The sequence below is a fragment of the Hipposideros armiger genome, unplaced genomic scaffold (assembly GCF_001890085.2).
Source record: "Hipposideros armiger isolate ML-2016 unplaced genomic scaffold, ASM189008v1 scaffold_235, whole genome shotgun sequence".
In the NCBI taxonomy this organism is placed as follows: Eukaryota; Metazoa; Chordata; class Mammalia; order Chiroptera; family Hipposideridae; genus Hipposideros; species Hipposideros armiger.
Window position 1 is genome coordinate 1,422,390 of NW_017731585.1, and position 21,457 is coordinate 1,443,846.

The 21,457-nt window shown below is 51.1% G+C and overlaps 1 protein-coding gene across 1 annotated transcript in view; it reads right to left on the reverse strand.

Moving 5' to 3' along the window:
* Positions 1-20,640, reverse strand: part of CHAT (choline O-acetyltransferase) — a 62,796-nt gene extending 42,156 nt beyond the window's left edge. Inside the window, exons 1-7 of the mRNA XM_019655048.1 lie at positions 20,212-20,640; positions 17,546-17,648; positions 14,492-14,683; positions 13,675-13,793; positions 12,133-12,186; positions 9,846-10,026; positions 8,631-8,808 (exon numbers count right to left, since the gene is read on the reverse strand). Coding sequence (XP_019510593.1) covers positions 8,631-8,808; positions 9,846-10,026; positions 12,133-12,186; positions 13,675-13,793; positions 14,492-14,683; positions 17,546-17,611 — 790 coding nt within the window. The 5' untranslated portion in view covers positions 17,612-17,648; positions 20,212-20,640. The remainder of the gene's footprint in view (positions 1-8,630; positions 8,809-9,845; positions 10,027-12,132; positions 12,187-13,674; positions 13,794-14,491; positions 14,684-17,545; positions 17,649-20,211) is intronic.
* Positions 20,641-21,457: the final 817 nt, after the last annotated feature.

Here is a 21,457-nt window from a genome sequence, read left to right on the forward strand (position 1 = left end):
ATTTTATGAATTTGACCTCAAAGGCAAGGAAAGTAAAAGCAAAAATAAATGAATCAGACTAAAAAGCTTCTGCACAGCAAAAGAAGCCATCAATGAAACAAAAAGGCAACCAACCAAATGAGAAAAGATATTTGCAAACAACACCTCTGATAAAGGGCTAATACCCAAAATATATAAAGAACTCATAAACTCAACAACAAAAAACAAACAATGCAATTAAAATATGGGCAGAGGAACTGAACAGACATTTCTCCCAAGAAGACATATAAATGGCCAATAGATGTATGTAAAAAAATGCTCAACTTCATTAGCTATAAGGGAAATTCAAATAAAAACCACAATGAGATACCACCTCACACCTGTTAGAATGGCTATCATCAACACAACAAATAATAACAAGTGTTGGACAGGCTGTGGAGAAAAAGAACCTTTATACACTGTTGGTGGGAATGTAAACTGTACAGGCATTATGAAAAACACTATGGATGTTCCTCAAAGAATTAAGAATAGAATTACCATATGACCCAGCAATTCCTCTTTTGGGTATCTACCCCCAAAATTTGAAAACATTTATCTGTAAAGATATATTCACCCCTATGTTCCCTGCAGCATTATTCCCGGTGGCCAAGACATGGAAACAATCAAAGTGTCCTTCGATAGATGACTGGATAAAGATGTGGTATATATACACAATGGAATACTATTCTGCCATAAGAAAAAATGAAATATTGCCATTTGCAACAAAATGGATGGATCTTGAGATTTTCATGACAAGCAAAATAAGTCAGACAGAAAAAAATTGAGAACCATATGACTCCACTCATGTGGGATATAAAACTGAAAGCAACAAACAAAGCAAAAACAAACTAACAAACAAACAAAAACTCATAGATACAGACAACAGTTTAGTGGTTACCAGAAGGTAAGGTGGGGAAAAGGGGTGGTAGAAAAGGGTAAAAGGGGTCAAATATATGGTGACAGAAGAATAGTTAACTTTGGGTGATGAACACATAATGCAATATACAGATGACTATAGAATTGTACACAGAAATCTACACAATTTTATTAATCAATGTCACCCAATAAATTTAACTTTGAAACAGCCAATCTCAGAAGGTTACGTATTGTAGGATGTCATTTATATAACATTCTTGAAACAATACTAACATTATAGAAATGGAGAACAGATTAGTGGTTTCCAGGGACTAAGGAGGGGGTGGGGCAGGAAGTAGGTGTAGCTACAAAGGGTAGCATGGGGGGTCCTTGTGGGGATGGGAATGTTCTGTATTTTGACTGTCTCAATGTCAGTATCCTGGTTGTGATGTTGTACTAGAGTTTTGCAAGATGTTAGCAATGGGGGAGGGAGAGAGTACAGGCAAGATCAGTTCTTACAAGTGCATGTCCATCTACAATTATCCCCAAATACGTTTAATTTAATAATAATAATAAAAACCTCAAGAGCCAACAATTGCTCCTCCCTCTGGGCTCTCATCACCCTTCCCACAAAGGCACACATAAAGAGCTATCATACTTCCAGAATCAGGGGAGGGGTGGCGAGTGGAGACAGTGTGAGAGAGGAAAACAACACCTCCCGGCTGCCTTGTATCCCAAATACCATTGTGCTGCCCATGATTTCATGGCATGTGAGGGCCAGAGAGATGGCAACCATGGAAAAATGAAAGAAGAGAGGTGTCTGTGGTCTGTGCACACAGAGGATGTGGTGTGTGGGGAGCCTGAGGGAAGCGAAAGAGCATCCCAGAGTTAATAAGGGCTAGGGTTCCATGCAAGGAGTACCAGCCCTCAGTGTGAGGCCACAGGCCACTGCCCCAACCACATAGACCATGCCCATTCGACAGGTGCCCATTTTGAGTTCAACAGATTTTTTCAGAGAGGTTGTGTCCCCAGAGTGTTTGCCCAAATCTAATGAAACTTATTATTTAGCGAACACCCTCTGTGCGCCGGACACCAGACCATTGCTTTGCAGCCTCTCTGAATCCCCTCATTACTATCGACAAGAAGGGGCTGCCATCTTCATATCCCAGCCTAGGGAGCCAAGCTCCAGGGACAGCAGGGATGTCAGGTAAGGCCAGGCCTCTAGCCCACATACCTCTGCCTGTATGGATGCTCTGGTACATAAAAGTCTTCATGATTCCACTGTGAGAGGGAAACATTGGCTCCAACCCCACCTCCCCCCAAGAAAGAGAACAGCATTCAGCCTGGAGAGTCCAGGAGGTATTTCTGGGCCAATTAAATCAGAGAGGCTATTATTGCTAATGTGTAATTGGTTTTAAAATCAGCAGACTTGCCTATCTCTGGATGACAATATTTAAATAGCAAAACGCCCCATCCCAAGTGGTTCTTGTAAAGCATGACCGAGGTCTTCTGCAGATGCAGCCGCCTTCTGTCAGCTCCCTCCTTGAAAGCAGTGGCTCAGCTCTAAATGGCTGCTGGGGATAAATATTTATGGGGCTGTGTAAATGGAGACATCTGCCTCCAAGCCTGTTGGCAGGATCTCCACGGCAGCACCCAGGAAAGCTGGGAGGGAGGGCTCTGCGAGCTGGCTATCCTTTTCCTACAAATTGACAAGCGCTATAGCCTTCCAGACTCAGGGCTGAATGTCTAATTAAATTTCCAGAGCAGAGTAACAGTGTTGGCTCCTCCTGAGTTTAGGAGGCCACAGCTTCGCTGCTCGCTCGGGAGGGAAGTCCTGAGAGGATGTTCCTCCTGAGGTCCTGAATCTCACCCTTGCTGGCTTGGGGGGCAGATGACAACAGGTCAGTCCTGGCTCCACGGCTGACACTCCTAAGGGTGGGGTTACCTCAACCTGTGGGAGACACAGTCTCCTCCATTCCGTGGGGATGAAATCCCCCTCATGGGTTATAATGAAGACCTAAAGCAACAAGGGACAGAAAGTGTCCAGGACAGGGCCCAGCATCAAGGGGGACTTCCATGTACAGTAGCTGCTAACATCTGAATAAGGGCTGCACATGAGGGTGTTTAAAAATACAGATCCCTTGGCCTCGCTCTCATCCCACTGGAAAATCACTGGGACCAAGGAATCTGTTCTTGTGTTTTTTGTTTTAAGGAGCTCTCTGGATGACCCTGATGCTGTTGACCAGCCCCAGTTACACAGACATCAGCCCACCCGGGTTTAGCCTCAGTCCCAGTTGACACAGGAAGCCCTCCTGGGCTATGATAGGCAGAGGGGTGAGGCCCCCAAATGCCCTCAGGACTCCTGTCAGAGAACTCCTTTGGTTTTATCCTATCCACTCTTGTTCTGATAATTCTGCATATTCCAGTCTCCCCCAACAAAGACTGCAAGCCTCTGGAGGCAGTGGTAGTTCTGGTGGGACTTGTAGTCCTTGGCACCCCAAGAGGGCTCTTGACATTGGCTGTGGATGATTGGGCTGCCGGCAGAGGTGACAATCCACACACTGGTTCTGCACCACGTCCTCCGTGAGCTGTGTGAGAAGCTCTGTGTGACGGGCTGTGGGATGTGGGGACACTGGGCACAGAGAAAGGGCATGGGCTGTGCAGCACACACCTGGCTCCACTACTTGTGAGCTGTGCCACGGTGGCCGTGACTGGACCTCCATGAACTCCACTATCTCAGTATCACAGAAAGAGGGTTGGGGGGAGGAGCCGGGAGCTCACAGAGGGGGCTGGCCTGGCTAAGGGTGGGGCAGACCACCTCATCTCTGGAGGAGAGAGGGTTGATGAGATTGATTGCCCTGCTGGGCCTCAGCTGACCCTATGAGAATTCAGGGGCAGCTTTTGTCTGAGCTCAGAGGCCTCTCTCTAGATCTCCACCAAGATAAAAGGAACTCAGCTTGGCTGAGGCCTCCTGCTGTACAGCAACTGCCTGGGCCCAGTGCCCACAGACACTGGTCTCTGCCCAGGACCCAGGAAGGGAGGTGGAGACCTTGGGACTTCAGCTGAGATGCTCTGAAAAGCACTTGTCCCACAGTGTTAATTAGGATACTGCTATGGGCTGGAAAGACGTCCCCACCCCCACAACTGCAGCCAGGCAGACATGCCAGGAACTAGGAGAGAGTAGCTTCCCAGAAGTTAAGGACTTGGGAGCACTGCTTGCAATGATGACCACTGTCCCTGGGTTTGTCGATGGTATTACCATGCCCCGCTGCTCCAGTGGACCCCACATGGACTCATCCCTCACACCCTCTCCTTTCTTTCTTCCTGAACCCTTCATGAAGCCTGACGAGAGATTGCTGGTCTCCCTGCAACATTAAACTCTTCTGAAAGTGTTCCCCCATCACCATCACCCCCTTATTGCTGTGCCCTTATTGTCAATACCTCCTTAGAACTCCCCACCATGCTGAGCTGAGCTCCTGGTTCATCTTCCTCCCCTTCACTACTCCAATCGTCATTCAGGCAGCCTGAATGTCCTTGTGCATGACCCAGCCTGAATCCTCCTCTCTCAGCCCGTCAAATTCTCAACTTTGATAGTCTAACCTCAGCATCCACTCCCACAATCACATCTGGAAACACTTCACTATCAGGAGCTTATCCCCCACCCAAAGTCTGAGTTTTAAGCATCCCATCCTCTGACCACACTCTTGAATTACTCACCTCACTGACATCCCCCAAACCATTGGTCCCAATACGTATTTCCGCTATCCATTATCCACCTCTGTCTTTCACATCGCTCCTGTCATGGGCTGAATTGTGTCTTCCCCAAATACTTAAGGTGAAGTCCTAACCCCTAGGACCTCAGAATGAGACTATATGTTGAGACGGGGTCTTTATTGAGGTAATTAAGGTAAGATGAGGTCAGATCATTTGGGTGGGTCCCAATCTAACATGGCTGGTGTCCTCATAAGAGGAGATTAGGACACAGACACATACACAGAGGAAAGAGCATGTGAAGACACAGGCAGAAGATAGCCATCCGCAAGCCAAGGAGAGAGGCCTCAGAAGAAACAAACGCTGTTGATACCTTAATCTCAGACCTCTAGTCTCCAGAATTGTGAGAAAATAAATTTCTGTTGTTTAAGTCACTCAGTCTATAATACTTTGTTATGGCAGCCTGAGCAGACTACTATGCCTCCTTACTCGGTTCAGGTTCCAACATTATAACCATTCGCTTGCCACACCTCTCTCCCTTCTCCTCAGTCATATTTACCCACCTTGGCTGAACCTGGTGACCCACCTTCTCCTCATCTGAACCTGAGGAGCTGAACATTGGGGGTGGGGGTGGGGAGAGGAATTGCAAAAGAGTACTAATTAGTTTCTCCTAAAATGTATGACCTTGAGTCCTTACATATGAGCTCAACACAGTCCTTAAATCTTGTCAAGCTTCATGAGTAAGTTCTCTTGCCCTCTTTCCAAAATGCTATTTCATGTGTTCTCTTTTGTCTTCAGAATCCCACCCCCTGCCTCTTTCTGCTCACGATGTGGCTCTGCTGTTCTGAGACCAGATGCGACCAGTTGGGAACTGGCTCATACTCTCATCAGCACAGCACAATCTTATGGACCTAGGGCCCAAGTTTCTGTTTTCCTTGAACCAAGCAAAGGCCTCTTATTCTCTGGGTTCCATCTTTTTTTGTCTTTGCAAGAATTCCACCCTTTCATTTATCTCCTCTCTCCTCATTAACAATTCTCTTGTGGGATTACGTTCATGCATTTGTCTACATACAACCATGCCCCTGTCTCTCCTACTAAAAACACTTCCCTTGACCTCCATGCTCTTCCAGCAACTCCCCATTTTCCTGCTCCTTTTAATACCTAAATGTCAGAAAAGAGTAATCCACACCTACTGATCGTCTACTTATTGACCTCATCAACAATTTCTTCCTGCTGTTGGATTGCTTCCATCAGCAAACAACCACTCATCCTTTCTACCATTCCAGTCTGACCTTTGTGAAGGTCACCAATGACTCTTTCTTGAGCTCTCAGCAGCCTTCCATGCAATGGGCCACTCCCTCTTTCCCTCTTGGATTTTTGTGACTCATCTGGTTTTCTCTTGACTTCAGGGCTGCTCTTTTTCAATCCCCTTTGCATCTCTCTCTACCTGACTTCTAAGGCCCCATTCTTCTGCTTCTAGATGATCTCACCCAGGTCCATTACTTTCAATATCACTTATGTGCTGACAGCTCTCAAATTTATATTTCTGTATCAACCTCTTTCTTGAGTTTCAGACACATAGGTCAAATTTGACATCTCCACTTAGATGGCTCAAGGCATCTTAAACCTGACACACTTGGAAAAGACTTCTCCATTCTGTAGCCACTTCCCAACTTGGTTCCATTTCAGTGACAGTACCACCATCTACTCAGTTGCTCAAATCAATGACCTAGGAAACTTTCTCTCATTTCTCTTTTCCTTCCTCTTCTACTTTGAAATATATCTAGGTTCCATCTATGTCCTTCCATCTTCCCTCTCAACCCTAGCCGAAGCTGCCATAGTCTTTCACTTTTATGCTGAAATAATTTCCTAAATGGCTGCTCCATTTGCCTTCTGGAAGAAGCAAAGTGGGAAGAGGGCTCTGTGAAGGATTTCCAGGGAGGAGGGCTCTGTGAAGGATTGATTTCCTGCTCTGCAGATGACACAGTTAGTGCTAACTGGATTAATGGGTTTTCCAAAGGGAAGGCATGGGCACCCCCTCCTTTCTGTCACACTTCCCTCTGAAATAGCACTTCTATTCAGAAAGCCAAATCAAGTGCCATTAACAAATTAATTTCGATTAGCACAGCCCAAGCACTGAGACCTCAAGGCAATTCTGGGCAGTCCTGCAGGGAGATGTCTTGGCCTGGCCTGCTAATAAAGTAGAAACTGTACTGGAAGCAGAAGCGATTATTTTGATGCCTGTCACTGTCCCTGGAGGGGAGAAGAGTGAGATTTGATTACACTATGGTCTCCTGGGGGAATTAATTCACTTTCAAATGATAAGCTATTAATTCCCCAACTTGGTTAGGTCCGTGAGAACAGGCTCAGCTCTCACACCTCCCTGTGGCCTGTGCAGCCCCTGATTTAGGACCAAGCACTCACAGGTACCCTATAATTGAATGAAAGGATAGTTAATTGGTACCTGGAAGATAAGTCTTGGTCCCAGCCTCCTTAGTAACCCTTCATTCTTTTATTTAACAAATATAATTGGGCCCTTACTATGTTTGGCACAGCAAGTTCAGAAGTTAAACCAAACAGATAAGGCTCCTCTTCTCCTGGACCTTATTGACTGGGAGAGGGAGGCAGATAATCAGTATGAATCAAACAAATGAAAAGCTGGCTTCAGAGAGTGAGAAATGCAATCAAGATGAGAAAACAGGACAAAGTGACAGAGTATGCTGGGGGAGGGATGCTTAAGGAGGGCCCAAGGTGGTGACACCTGAGCTGAGCTCTGGATGGTGCAAAGAGCCAGCCAGCCATATGTTCTAGGGGAGAATGACCAGAAAATGCTAGTGCCTGTTGCCGGAGAGCCAGGCCCCACCACCTTCTCATTCTCCCAGCACGACCAGCATAGCGATCTTTGCCAGCCAGGCTGTCCTCCTCATGGTCGTAGTCAGGAAAGACATGTCCCTGCTGGGTGGCCAGCTTTGCCCACAGTCAGCCTGCCAGCCTGGATGCTATCCCTCCCTCCTGTCCCCTCACTCATGTCACAAGGCTTTGGACAATTCCCACCTCTTCCAACAAAGCCTCCCAATTGGAAGGGCTCTCTTCCCTCTCTGAAGTCCTGGAGCACTTATTTAGCACCTGCTGTCTCATCGCCTTACATGGGTGAACGTCACATTACCATGTATTTGAACCTGCTCCCACACGCCTCTGTTCCCCTGTTCCTATCAAGTGGGCTCGGGGTAGGGGCTTCATCCTCTCTGCCTCTTACACTCCCCAGGCCTAGCTCAGGTCCTCTGCTTACAGATACTCAGGGAGTCTCGATGGACACCTGGCCAAATGAAAGCCTGAGGGGCAGATAAAGGCTCACACAATCTCGCCTGTCATCCAGGAATCTCTGACATAGGCAAGAAAGGAAGGCTCCCCATCCAGTTCCTGGGAATATGGCTGGCTTTGGATTTGAAAAGTAATTTCCAGAAGGATGATTTTAAAATGTTAAGACTATTATGGGCTTTCTTATGGGGATGCTTGGAAACTTTCACAAGAGGAGCAGCCAGCCAGAAGGATAAGATCAGCTTGAAAATGAAAAGTTCTAGGACTAAGAAATCATAGAAGGAGGCAGGCAACCATCCTTCCAGAGGTGGGCTCCATCCCAAAGCCCCATCAGACAGCTTTCCCAGCAACTCAGACCCCTCAAATGAGGACCATCCCTGCCCACAAGTAAAACACAAATGCTTAACTATGGCCAGCCTTCCTTTCTCTAGCTCGAAATCTTATTCTTGAAATCTGTATTCTCAGACATTCCAGGATTCCAGTGCTAGTTAGCCTTCCCCAGAAATCTAGGGTACTGTCAGATGAAATAAGAAGGTACCAAAGTGCCTTCAGCATCAAGATGCGTTGCCGACAGCAGGACTTGCTGCCAGGTCCTGAGCTGGAGGGAGGCCTGAGCTCCCCATGCAGTGGCAAATGCGGATGAGCATGGTGCCTGGCCCTGGAGACGGGAAAGCCAATGGGCGTGAGGATGAGATGAGCGTGGAAACGCGCTGGGCACTGCTGCTGACCTTTCATGAGGACTGTCCTGGCCTCAGCCCACTCGTTCCTCCCGTCTGATGTCAGCAGGCCGATTGGAGGCAAACGTTCATCCTCGTTGGAAGCCATTTTGACTATCTTCCTCAACTGAGTGAACAGATCCCCCTCACTGAGACGGCGGAAATTAATGACAACATCCAAGACAAAGAACTGTGGGGGAAACAGGTCAAACATGTCACTCATGGCAGCCAGCCCAAGTGCCAGGCCTCCACTGAGCCTTCACAAGACAGATGGGGACGCTCAGGCCTGAGATTCCCAAGGTATGTGACGGCTCTGAATAGTCACAATTTGGGGTCAACCCAACACTGTCAACTGTGCTGGACTCCAAGCTTATCCAAATCAAAGAAATTCAGATTACACTTAGCTAAAAAACATTTGTTTTTGTGTTTCTTAGTTCATGTAATACTATTGTGTTTGTGGGAGAACTGAGTATAAATTGGTACAATGTTGGGGGGCAGGGTCTATCAAAACTAAAAATGTGCACACCCTACATGACTCAGCAATTGCACTTATAAATACATACTTTACCCTAAGGCTTAGAGAAACATATATCCTTGTGACCCCAGAAGATGTATAAAGGGATGTGTGTATCAGCCTTGCTTGCTGTAGCAAAATGCTAGAGAGCCTTAATGTCCCCAGTAGGGAATGACTAAGTAAAATGTAGTGTCCTTGTCCACTGCATGTCTTCCCGGGTGTTAAAAGGAATGTACTAGCTCTAGATACAGCTACAGGGGTATATCTCAAACATACTGGCGAGTGGAGAAAACAAAACGAGGTGGTCCCAATAATTAGTCTGTAAAGCTGTCCATCTGTCTGTGTATAGTCTCTATGAAGGCCAGGGCCTGGGTGACTACATGTGGAGGGGCTCAGGCCATGCCAAATCTCATTAATGACCCTCAGTCCATCCATCCAGGCTGCTCTTTCAACCTGACCTTGCAGGTCAGGTCTGGAATGGGAGCCCAACGAAGGGGTTCTCAATTGACAACTCTCTCCTCATTCTTAAAATCCAACCAGTAGAGAGAAGTGGCACTGACTGGGAGTCAAAAGGTCCCACTTTGGAGCCACTCTGTCCCAGCTCATTGTGTGACTCTGGGAGGGGGCTGAGCACCCTTAGAAAAGCAGGAAAGAGTGAGTACACAAGTGTCTTCCCCAAGCCCAAGAGGCTGCAGCAGCAAGGGGCCTCTTACCTGGTTGCAGCAGGCAACAATGATGTGCTCTGGCTCGGGCATGACACTGCTCTTCTGGGCCACCAGTGTGTCCTGGGTGTGGCCGGGGAGCCGGTAGGAGGAGAAGAGCCCATAGTACTGCTTCATACAGAGCTGCTGACCTGACAGCTGGCCCTTGGCACAGTCTGTGGGGATGGAGTGGCTGGAGGGGGAGAGCGGGGGAGAGGCAGGGAATCAGAATGGTTCCACTGACCATCCAGCCCTAACACGATTAGGCAAAGCAGGGCACAAAAACTAGAACTGCATTATGATGGCAGTCAAAGAGCTTCACTCTGCACTTTTTAAAGTAGTGGAGGGCCCCATTTCCATGGCCAAGGAGACCCTCGGGTTTCCTTACCCCTGTCTCACGCTCTACAGTGGGTCTTGCCATTTTAGCCTCTGTGCCTTTGCTCGTGCTGATCTTTCCTTGGCTCAACTAATTTGTTCAGAAAACCCCTTCTCCTCCTTCAAGAGCCTACTCCTTCTTCACCTCTTCTAGAAGCCTCCTCTGCGTTCAAGGCAGAAAATTGTCTTTCTCCTGTGGTCTTGGCATGTCTTTTGTCCTTCCTCCTGCCCTCTTCCTCTCCCTCCTCCTCCTCTTTCTTTCCCACTCACTCTCTCCCCTTCCCTCCTTCTTTCTTCTCTCCCTTCCCCCTCCCTCCTTTCCTTCCCTTCCCTTTCTTCCCTCCCTCTTTTCCGTCATTCCTTCCTTCCTTCCTTCCTTCCTTCCTTCCTTCCTTCCTTCCTTCCTTCCTTCCTTCCACCCTTTCAGACAACAAATGTTACTGAGCGCACCTCTGTGCCAGGCACCATTCTGGGACCTGGAAATGCAGTGACAAACAAGACGTGAGTTCCTGCTCTAATGGGGCACAGGTTCTGTGATGTGTAGGTGGGGCACAGACAAGAAGCAGCAAGCTGGTAGACAGGAGGGTTACAGGTGGTGAGCCAGGGTGACAAGAAGGAGTGGCGGGGGGCAGTCTCACTGCTGACCAGCCACGTGAGCTGAGCCCTGAGGGGAAGAAGTGCCAGGACAAGGGCTGGGGCCCCTTGCAGGAGGCCAGGTGAGTGCCCCAAGGCCCTGCTGCTTCAAGTGCAGGTATTCATCTGCACTGTAATGACCACCCCATTACAGGGTGAGCATGGGAATCTGGAGGGAGCTTTCAGGAACCTCTGTAGCAACTAGACAGAGGAATGTTACATATGTTGAATATAATAATAAAGCAACTGGTCTCATATTTTGTACCTTTGTACCATTTTCTACTAATTCATTTTTGTAGTGTTTTATAAACATTTTATAAAATTTAAAAATATGTTGGTCCTGGGCCGGGCGAGTGGCATGTTGGTTAAGAGCTGGCCTGGGACGCCAGAGGGCCCCGGTTCGGATCCCACATATGAGGGCCAGTGACACTGCCCTCTACAGCTAAGATGCTGAACAACAGCTCAACCTGGAGCTGGGCTGCCGTGGGTCGCCGGCGACGGCGTAGGCTGCAGCCCCTGTGGCAGTAGGTTGCCATGGGCTACCGTGTGTAGCCAGCAGCCAGCGTGAACAGCCAGCAGCCACCATGATTGGCTGTCCAGAAGCCAGCGACTGATCTGCCTCGCCCGGGAAGAGCGCAATGATGGTGCCAACTTGGGCCAGTGAAGCAACGTCCTCCACAACTAGACTGAAGAACAAAACGACAGCAACTTGTCTGTTCCCCTACCCCCAATTCCCCAGCGCTGTTCCCGTCCTCCAATTCCCCAATAAAAATCCTAAAAAAAAATATGTTGGTCCTTCACCACAGATTGTTTGATGGACACCAGTTTAAGGCAGAAAGGAAGCCAGTGGGGCTGAAGCCCAGTAAACAGGCTCAGACTGAGGAGCGCATTCTCTTCCAGTGGCAGGTAACAAGGTGACTCACCATCGTCTTGCTCCAACAACTCTCCCTTCTCCGCCTGCTCATGTGTTCTCTAGATTTCTGATACACATATGAGTGTGTATATATGGGGTAAGAAGGAAGGGGAGTATTTTAAATGGATCAAGGAAGGACAGCAACTAACCCAGGAAAAGGAACTGTTAGTGGTTGGGCCAGCTGGGGTAAAGGTCATCCCGATGCTGGGGGTAGGTGGGGTCCCACCTACTCTGTGACAGGAGCCAGGAACACAGAGCTGACAAAAGACAAGTTCCCTGTCGTCTGGAGCTCCTTGTCTAGTGTGGCAGGGAGACAAGTGAACCGACAGGCTGTGCCAGAACAGGGCACTGCCCTTCACAGGCTGGGCCCAGTCCTACCTGTCTAGCAGGGCCTTGTAGTTGAGCACACCGGAGATGAGATTGGCAGCAAACCTGCAGAGAGAGATGAGGCTTAGCCTCTCCTCTCAGGAGCCCAGGCTCCCTCCCTCTCTCCAGCCTTCCTCTCCCTCCTTTCCTCCTGCTTTCCTTCTTCCTTTCTTCCTCTCTGCCTCCTACCTTCCCTCCCCCACCCCACACCCTCTTTCTTTCTCTTTCTCAAACTCAGTGACCAGTCATCAGGTGCCAGGTCTCCTTGGTGCCCTAATCAGATGGGATTACTGCTGCCTCCCCCTATCCCTATGCTGTCAGTCCCTCACAAGCATTGGATTAAAAATGTTCCTGTGGAGAGAACTGCAGGGAGAAGAGGAAACTGGAAGGTGAGTGAGGAGGAGGGGCAGGAAGCCAAAAGGGGCCACAGAGCAGGCAGGAGAGGGCAGGATGGTCAGGGGTGGGATTCTTCTTAGGAAAGGCTTATGCTGGAGCTGGATTGGGCCAGGACCCCAAGGTTCTGGGAAATGCGGTCTCCTGGGAAAAGTTAGTAATTTGATTCTCTGAGTGCTATGAAAAGGAAGGCGAGCCCCGTGGGGGGAAAAGCACCAGAGAATTGTACCACAGAACTGGATCATCTTAACTTTCCATGGATGACGAGCCCTGGCTTAATTGCGTCAGGAGGGAAATGCCCACTCAGAGGCAACTTTGAGAACTGTTCTCAGAAGTCATTGGACCAGCCACATATTTCTTCACTCCTTTTCGCCCAGGGGAAAGGCACAGGCTGCCCCCAAACAGTTGGGCTGGTCTTGTGAGGAAGGAGGAGCTGGGGGTTTCCTGAGCATAGCTGGGCCCTGTCCACAGGTGAGGTGGGCCCTAATTTTTGTTCTTTTCCTCCCTCTGAACTGTCCCCATGCTGTACCCCACTTAGGTCTTAAAACCAGAGACCCAGATTTGGGTCTGTGTGACTCTTGCAGGGAGCCCCTTCCTTCCTGCCCCATCCCTGTGTAAATGGCCCCTCCATCGTCATTATTGGGCCCAGAGGCCCTTCCAGCAGCTCAGTGAGCTCTGAAATTGCAGCAGATGGCACAGGCTCTGGTGAAGGCAGCTGGTGGGAAGGAACCATTTCCACCCCCTGGGAGCCGCTGTTTAGAGCTGGAGGCTGGAGGGCAGCAGAGGCCTCTCAAATCACCTGGGGCAGTGTGTTCCACTAAGTCCCAGCCTCAAGCACTGGTACAATAAAAGGGTACTCACCTCCCAGGGCCCCAGCCAGGTCAAGATTGCCCCGGGGACACTGCAGGGCCTGAGCCCTCCATCAGCGCCCACTCACCCCAGGTAAATATGATCTGAGGAAGACCTTGCTTATTTCTCACATGCGCCCTTACCTAACCTCCTTCCTGACCCCATGGCCTGGACAGCTGCTGTCTCAGGGCCATTTGGCCTTAGAAAGCGGCACCAAGGCACAAGTTCAGCTTGTCTTTCCTGGAACTGGGGCCAGGACCCCTCCCCTAGACAGACTCCCAAGATGGGAGCCCAGGGGCATGGTGACCTCACCTTAGCTGGTCATTGGTGTCCTGGAAGTGCTGCCGGGCAAAGATCACAGCTGGGCTGGAGTTGACAGGCAGGGCCAGGCGGTTATTGAGATACATGTCGTTCAGCCAGTACTCAGACACCTGCAGGGGAGAGTGGGGGAGGGGCGCCATTACTCCCAAGGCCATGTACACCCCTCCAAACCTGGGTACATTTCCTGTGGAGCACACCAGTCCCATCCCGGCACCCCCGAGGGACAATCGCGACACTTCACTGGATCATGCGCTTCTTTTCATTCATTCATTCATTCCACAAACATACACTGAGTCCCAGTTATGTGCTAGGGCCATGTACTTCCCAACCCACATGCTTGTTTTCATCCTTGCCCTGTGCTCTCTCCTTTCTTTCATCCCAGGTTCCCATCTTGGTTGTTTGGTGCTTCATTCATGTCCTCTGCCCATCCATATGAGGGTCCTATTCCTGCCTTTTACCCCTCTCTGCTTCCCTGACCTCATCTTTATCTTTTGCTGCTCCCTCCCTGTCACACATCTGTTCTCCAAACTTGTCCTCATCTGCCCCCATCCTTGTCCCTGTCTGTCCCTCATCCCTTCCCCCATTTGTCCCCCCTCTGTCCTCATCCCTAACCCCCATCCCACATCTTGTGTGTTCCTCACCATTGTCCCTGGCTCACCCCGTCTCTCCCCTATACCTGTCTCCCATCTGCCCCATCTTTGTCACCTACCTGTCCCTCATCCAAATCCCTATCTCCATGTCTGCCTTCTGCCCCTGCCCGTGGGTCCTTTGTCTGCCCCCCAGTCAGCTCCCTCCCAGCAGCTCTTACCCAGTTGGCCGTCTTCTCCTGCCTCTCCAGGAGCTTCTGCTGCAGGGTCTCACCAAGGCCACCAGGGGCCCCAAACCGCTGCACGATGGCCTGGCTCCTCCTGAACTGCTCCTCGGGTACCAGGTGCTGCATGCACCGCAAGTAGGTGGCCAAAGTCTGCTGCAGTGGGGGCACTGGAAGTTTGGGCAGCTCCTGGAAGAGAAGTTCACAAGCACTTGCTGTGCCTGCCCTTTGTGTGGCCCATGCTTGTCACCAGATGGATGCCCAGTGTCTGTCTCCATCTTCCCCCATTCTTGTTCCCTGTCCTGGGACTCATCTGTTTCCAGGGCTCAGCACAGCAGAATTGTGAACTTGGGAAGCTCCTGTTTGCTTTCTCCCATACGCCAGCCCTGCCTCCAGGAGAGGACAAAGTGCAGAGGAAAAGACCTTGATGTTGGCCCCAGACAGACCTGGGTTCATGCCCTCACCCTGCTGTCAACCAGTTGTGTGATCTTGAAAAACTCACCCCTACCTCTGTGCCTCAGTTTCCTCCCATTAGATGGGGGTACTAACCTCTATCTCTCATAGGATCAAAGAGATCATGGATATGAAAGTGCTTATAAACCATAACAAATGGGTTTAAGGTGAAATAGTCCTGTTATTGATATTGGCTGCAGGTCATTCTTAATTTAAGAACCGTTCCCAGCTGGGGCTCCATGGAAAGATTTGGACAGGTGAAAGGGAGCGGGAGACATAGCTCATGGCTTGCCCTGATGACCAGGATTCTGCAAGATGTTGACTGGGAAGGTGACTCATGCCTTGGGCTCTTTATTAAACCCCTGGGTTCAAGTTATGAAACCCATGGAGAGATGTTCTGCTCCATTTGGGTATGGGCGGGGCAGGGGAAAAGTGCAGTGGAAGTTCCTCTTCTTTTAATCTTTCCAAGTCTCGACTTCCTCATCCATAGCACATAAATAACAATTCCTGCCTGAGAAGGGCCCAGAGAGAATTAAATGAGAGAAACAACTGGCCCCAAATAGGCACACCATTAAATGTTATGATGTTATTGTTTTATCCATCCCTTCAGGGAGATTCCTAAGAGGAACCCCATAATCTCTGGGGGCTCCCAAAGTGTGGAGAAAATCTGAGTAGAACTCCCCCTGATGTCCTCCCTGTCTGGGCTCTTTGCTTCCCAGTTTACCAGCTGTGTTCACCAGTAATCTCACATACGTGTTCAACCAATTTAAGACTTAGCTTCATTGACAGATGAGGACACTTAGGCCCAGAGAGTGGAGAGATAGTCCAAGGTTGCCCAGCCATTTGGTGACAGAGCTGGGACCTGAGATCAGTCTTCATCCAGCATTTATTCTGCTCCTTCCTCCTTGGCTGTTCTCTCCTTTCTCCCTTGCTCTCTTTTCCATCCCCTTTCCTTCTTCCTCACTTAGCTGGTTGCAATTGGAAACCAGGACTTTTCAAATTATCGCTTAAATTTTACAAAGTTGCCAGATAGTGTGGGCTGCCTTCTTTTGGAGGTTTCTCCTCCATGGGGCGGGGCGGGCAGTGATTTCCGCCCCAGGCAGGCTGCGGAGTGAAGGGGCCTGTGGAAGCTTGTTTTTGTTCTGCTCTTGCTGCTGCACAGGCTGGAGTCCCCAAGGCTGCCCTGGGCACATGGGTCCAAGTGAACATGTACTGATGAATGAATGGGAGTCCACCATCTGTCTGATCCTGTGTTAGAGTTCACCACCCCATGAAGGGGAATGAACGCTAAGGGGAGGGAGGAGGGTGTCAGGGCTAACTGTGGGCTGCTCTGCCCTGGGAACCACTGGAGGATGGGTCTGAGCAGCACTTCAGGTTGTCCAGCCCACTCCCAGAGAGTGAGGTCCAGGTCCCCCACCCAACCACTCTGGTTCCCTCTTCCTTCTCTTGGGGCCTGGGGGTCTGTGTGGTAGGTGAGTGGGCAAGCACTTACAGAAAGCCCAGCCCAGCTGGTGGCCTGGCTAAGAGTGCCAGCAGACCTGGCTGGACCCTCTGCTAGAAACAGGCCACCCTTCTTTGTGGGCTCTGACAGTGCTCTGGGACTCAGCCTACAGTATGGGGAATTAGTTATGGGTAAAAGGAATGAGGCAGGAAATCTCTACTCTGATGTCTCATCCCCTTGGGGGTCCTCCCAGACTCTCATGGTCTTCTGGCCCACAATGGGGACAGAGGCAGGCACTTGTGTTAATGAGGGTCTTAGGACCCTGGGGGTCTCAGGTCAATACACGTTTCCTGGCAGTTCATGTGAGTCAGGTCCTGGGCTGGACTCAGATTCCATGGAGAGATGGGGCCTGCTCTCAAGGCAACCACAGTCCAATGGGAGGAATATGCCATGGAGCAGAAGCAATAGCAGAGGTGTCGTCAGCTGTAGCGGACAGGACATTGTGGTGAACAACTTCATAGGGAGAAGTCAGAAAGTTCTGATCAGGGTTTCAAATGAAGCTCGGGGTAGGGGTGGGAAGGAGGTGTCAAGAAGGCAATTGTGGCAGAAGAACCAACATGGGCAATATGCTAGAGATCAAATGTGTTGCTCTATCAGGCTGGAAGGTGAGTGGGCTGGGAGGGAGGAAGCTTGCTCAGGGAAGGGTGGCTTGTCTCAGGTCAGTGAGGAAGATGGTGCCTAAGCTTCTAGGGCTGAGCTAGTGACAACAGCTGGGGCTGAGATGTGACAATGCTTCGAGTATGGGATTCAGCCTTATCGAAGGCAACTCCACTGGGCTCAAAGCCATTGGAAGTGGAACCTGGGGTTGGGCACAGTCCTGGGAGAAAAATGAGTGCCTGGTCCAGGTCAAGGGCTCTCCCTGGCCTTGGCGGTTAGGAAGCATGGCTGTCAGCATTCCCTTAGCACCCCCTGAAGCCACTTCCAGCCCCCACCTCCAGGCCCTCCCAGGCTCCTCAACAGGTTCAGGGCCGTAGCCTAGGCCTCATGCCCAGGAAAATGCAGGGCTGGGGACCAGTCCCACTTAGGACTGTTCTAGAAGCAAGGGCATGTGAGTGGGAAGAGCAGGGATAAGAGATAGGGCTCCAAAAGTTACTCACAGGCTCCTCTTCACTGCTGGGAGTTTTTGCTGCCATCTTAGGTGGGGCTTTTTCCTGGATGGGCATCTTGGTGACTCCTGGTTAAGGAAGCAAAGGTGCAGACCTGGGGACCAAGAAGCAGGGAAGCGTCAACCCAACAGGCACACAGAGCTGCCATGGATCCTTCACTTCTCATAGTGATACCTGCCCACACCCTGTGAGGAAACCAGAGCTAGACAATAGTGTACACGAGTCTCACTGTAGGCCTGGCCCCAATCTCCTGGCCTCCAGACCAGTCCCCCTGACCTCCAGCTGGTACCTGCTCCACCAGACTGCTGTCACCCAGGCTCAACCGACCACCCCAGGGCTGCGTGGGAGGAAGCAGGGCTGGGCTGGCCCACTCCACATCCATGAGGGGCCACTGGCAGAGCACTTGCATTGTTCCTGTCTGGGACCCAATAGATGTGTGCTTTGCAGATTAAAATCTCTCTTTCCCACTAGACTCTGAGCTTCTCCAGGGCAAGACCATACCTGCAGTGTTCAGTGCTTCATCTTTGGGACCCAGTGGGTGCTGGCATGGAGTAGGGTTAGTATTGAGGAGCTGAGTAAAAGAAATGCATGCATGCATGAATACATGCCTGAATGAATACATGCCCGAATGAATGAATGCAAGGCCCTCCAAGGCCCTGGGTTCCAGAGGGCTCTCTGGACTGATTGGGAATCTGGCCAAGGCAGGGAGGACCCTGGGGCTTGCTGGATGGGCTGTGACTTAGACAGTCTCTGGTGTGAAGGTTACCAGCGTGGGTGACATGGGAATGCTGAGGAGGTGGTACAGGAAGCTGGGCAGCCCAGGCCCCTAGGGGCCACCTGCCTCAGTCTGGAGAGTGGTGGATTAATTTTGAAGGGACAGTAGAAGTGAGCCAAGTCAAAAGGGGCAAAGGCCAGATTTTAAGGCCAGTGGGGCCCAGTCTCTACCCTCAGAGATCCCTCTAAGCTAAGCAAAAGCCCATAGAGACACACACCCATGCTTTCCACTCATCCATCCCCTATTCATTCCCAAGAGTCTAAAGCTGATGCATAGCCCATTCTACCCCTCACAGCACCCCCACCCCAGGCAGGCACAGTCCAGGTTGGGGGTGGGCATGGCCATAGTTGACTCAAAGACAGAGCATACAGAAAGATGGATGAACCCAGCCCAGGGGTGGAGGAGCCTAGCGTTGCCTGGAAGTGCTGGGCAGAGAATGTAGAGTCCTCATGGGCACAATGCCAGAGTATTCAGGACTAGGTGGTCCCCAGACCCGCCAGTGCCAGGGAGCATAGGGGCTGACCCTACCCACCACCAGAATGGGCAGGGGAGGGTCCACCCCTAGGCACAGGGTTTTGAGAGGGCAAAGAAGAGTGAGGTGAAGTTGGTAAAAGTCCTAGAGACAGTGCCGCCCAAGCCCCTCCTTTTGCTCTGGTCCATGGCCAGCTCCATAGTGGGAAGATACTAGTCAAACCTCAGAGACCCCACGTCTGGAAGAGTACCACGAGATCTAAGCAGGAGCGTTTCCTGGGGGCCAAAGCAGAGAGTCTGGTCCCTGTGTCAGCAGCTCTTCCTCCTTGGTCCTCGGGCTGGAGCCTAGAGGGTGTATCTTTCTGTCTGTCTATTGGTCTGGTGGTGACCTCCACCCGCCTGGCTTTCAAAGACTTTCCTCAGAGATCTCTCTGCTTTGCCCTAGAGGCCCAACCCCGGCTCGGCTGGCATCACAGGCTATCCACTCGCTCCAGGGACTCCCTGAAATCCAGCTTATACTTGCGATTTGTGCCTGATCCCCACCTCCTGCCTCTTCCAGAGTGGGAGAGACAAGGGTGCTGGCACTTCCGGGTGGTCAGGGTGACACCTGAGGACCCTTGACTGGGCACAGAAAGTGCAGACTTTGGCACTCAGCAAATGGAGGTCCAGGAGAAGTGAGGACATGTACGTGGAGCCGCGGAACCCTGATGATCAAGCCCCTGCAAGTCCTTTCCCCTGTCTCTCATCGTCCAGCTTCCCGCCCCCCCCCACGCCCCCTGTGCTCCCCGTCTGCGTGGGAAAGAGCCGCGGAATCCTTCAGTCTCCCGGCGGTCCCCCGACGGCGGCTGCCGTTCAGGGCTTGGAGGACTCCGCGGGTCCTGGGGCCTCTCGTCCCGGTGCGGTCCCTGGACGGAGCCTCCCTCTGGTCCTTGAGCTCCGCTCCCCGGGCTGCGCGCCGCCAGCCCAGCCTTTCTCACCTGCTCTCCTTGGCTCTGCCAATTCGGCAGCCGCGGCACCGCACGGACCAGGACTGCGGGCAGGAGTGGTAGCTGGAAGGAGCTGGGGGCGCGTCAGCAGAGCGGGGGTGGGGACTTGTCATGAGCGTCTGCTAGGCTCGCAGACCGTGCTGCAGTCTCTTCCTGCAGGTCAGAGGGACTAACCCCCGAGATACTCTCAGACCCCCAGGATCTACCCGGCACTGACTGAGGACTTCGCGGTAGCCGTGGCTTCGAGCAAGAATTAAGGCACACACACAGGTGTAGTGCCTTTGAATATGCTCATTTATTCACACAGAAAATGCAGTGGGAGGAATAGCCTCCCACTTAATATCAATATCACACCACAGTATAATCACAGCAATATGACCACCAACATAGCAATAACAATTTAGTAAAGTATTTTGATAACGAACCAGTCCCAGAGTCAATCAGAATCCGGTATGCAGGGCGGCTGGTCCCGCGGAGGTCTGTCAGGCAGAGGTTCGGTCTGAGTCTGATGGAGCAAGCAGGTTTTTGGAGGAGAGGAGCAGCTGGTCACCTCTCGGTCCAGACCTGCTCTCCGAGCTATCAAAGTCCTAGATTCTTAAGGGCTTCAGTAGAGCCCTATGACGTCACCTATCAGTCCTTACAGACATATTTCCTATCAGTCGGTGCAGCTGCTGCACCGACCGTCTGGTGGTTGCTTACTTGTTATTTATCTTCATGGGGGATTTCCACAGCACTGTGTCCAAGATAAAGTTACTCTTGCTCATACAAATACACACTTTTCAGGGGCGCTCTACACAGGATTGCTGCTTCCGTTCGTGGTAGAGCCTCCAACGACTTTGCTGGATCCCCGCGGGCTCCCGACTGGCTGCCAGCAAGCCCGCCGCGCCCGTCTTCCTCTTCTGTTCCTCCTCCCTCCCGTTCCTTCTTTTCCTCCTTTCCCAGCCCCACCCGTTTCGCTCCCTCTCCGTCTTCTATAACCGCACCCCCCCCTACTCCCCGCCGCCTTCCGGGATCCCACCTCCTGCCCCCCTGCCATGGCTCCCACCAGTTTGTACAAGGGCAGCAGAATCCAGGACGGAGAAGCAGGACCCTGCCCCACCCACGCCATTGCCCCAGCCCAGCAGTCCCCAGTCCTTGCGCTCCCCCAACCCCATTATCCTAGCCAGCGGCTGCGTGTGCAGAACCCTGAGGAGGATTGGGTCTGGGGAAATCTGTGCGCTCCTCACCCTCTAGGCCAGGCTCAAATCATACTACAACTTCTTTGAAAATAATAATAATGATGACGATAATAATAACAATAAGACCTGTTTGTTAATCACTGCAGGTCCTCCCTCCTTTTTATTTCCACCCCATCCCTGCTGGCACTACTGGGCAGCAAGAGGATACCGACCTGGGGATGCTTAGAGACACACAGCCAGAGGCAGACACTCCTCCCAGACAAAGCACTCCTCCTCTACCCCACATATAGGTCCTTACAGGAGAACACACACAGACAGACCCACAAAGACAGACCCTGTCCAGACAAACACACAAACACACACAGAGGGACATGCAGACTGAGAACAGAGTTGCACACACCAACTATGCAGATCCCCACAGGCATTGTCTAACACACAGGTATTCCTCAACCCAGCAGCCTTTCCACTCGCGGGAATGGGAGGACTCTGCGGC